The following is a 491-nucleotide window of genomic DNA, read 5'->3' as shown; positions in this document are numbered from 1 at the left end:
TTAAATCCAAACCGTACGCTTTCTGCAGGAGGCAGGAAAAGCAGCACGGTTACCCTCCCCAGCCTCAGGTTCCCCACGAGGACGGGCAGGGGGGCATCCGGGCTCTGCACACCAGGTGAGGTCCTGAGGGAGCTTTCAGGAAGAGGCAGCTGGGCACCCTGGCATGGTGGAGGGGTCGCAGGACTTCGGGGTGTGGCGCAGAGGGGTTCCCACGCTCACCCATGGGGGCTAACCCTGAACTCAGGCGACAGTGACTTCCAGGAACTGAGAACAAGTTCTTTCCTCTCGAAAGGAGTGTTTATTGTTTTGGAGCAGAAGACCCCAGAAGGAAGAGACCCCAACCGTGACCCCGAGAAGCGGCAGAGGAGCCCCACCCCACCCCCAACCCGACACCCCGCAGATCGGCGGGTCTGGGGACTTCGAAGCCAGGGAGCCCATTCGCATCCATCGCATCCATCCGCCCTCCGCCCGCAGGCTGCGGCCTACAAGGT

At 62.3% G+C, this 491-nt stretch overlaps 1 protein-coding gene across 2 annotated transcripts in view; it reads right to left on the bottom strand.

Annotated features, from left to right (window-relative positions):
• Positions 1-292: 292 nt before the first annotated feature.
• Bst2 (bone marrow stromal cell antigen 2) overlaps positions 293-491 on the bottom strand; it is a 2,226-nt gene continuing 2,027 nt past the window's right edge. Inside the window, exon 4 of one of the 2 annotated variants that reach the window (XM_010644325.3) lies at positions 293-482. In XM_010644325.3, coding sequence (XP_010642627.1) covers positions 299-482 — 184 coding nt within the window. In that variant the 3' untranslated portion in view covers positions 293-298. The remainder of the gene's footprint in view (positions 483-491) is intronic. The other variant, XM_010644326.3, reaches the window with a different exon arrangement.

This window comes from Fukomys damarensis, unplaced genomic scaffold, assembly GCF_012274545.1.
Source record: "Fukomys damarensis isolate Sample0158 unplaced genomic scaffold, DMR_v1.0_HiC HiC_scaffold_37, whole genome shotgun sequence".
In the NCBI taxonomy this organism is placed as follows: domain Eukaryota; kingdom Metazoa; phylum Chordata; class Mammalia; order Rodentia; family Bathyergidae; genus Fukomys; species Fukomys damarensis.
Note: the sequence above shows the minus strand (reverse complement) of the source record. Positions and strands in the feature narration are given on the sequence as shown.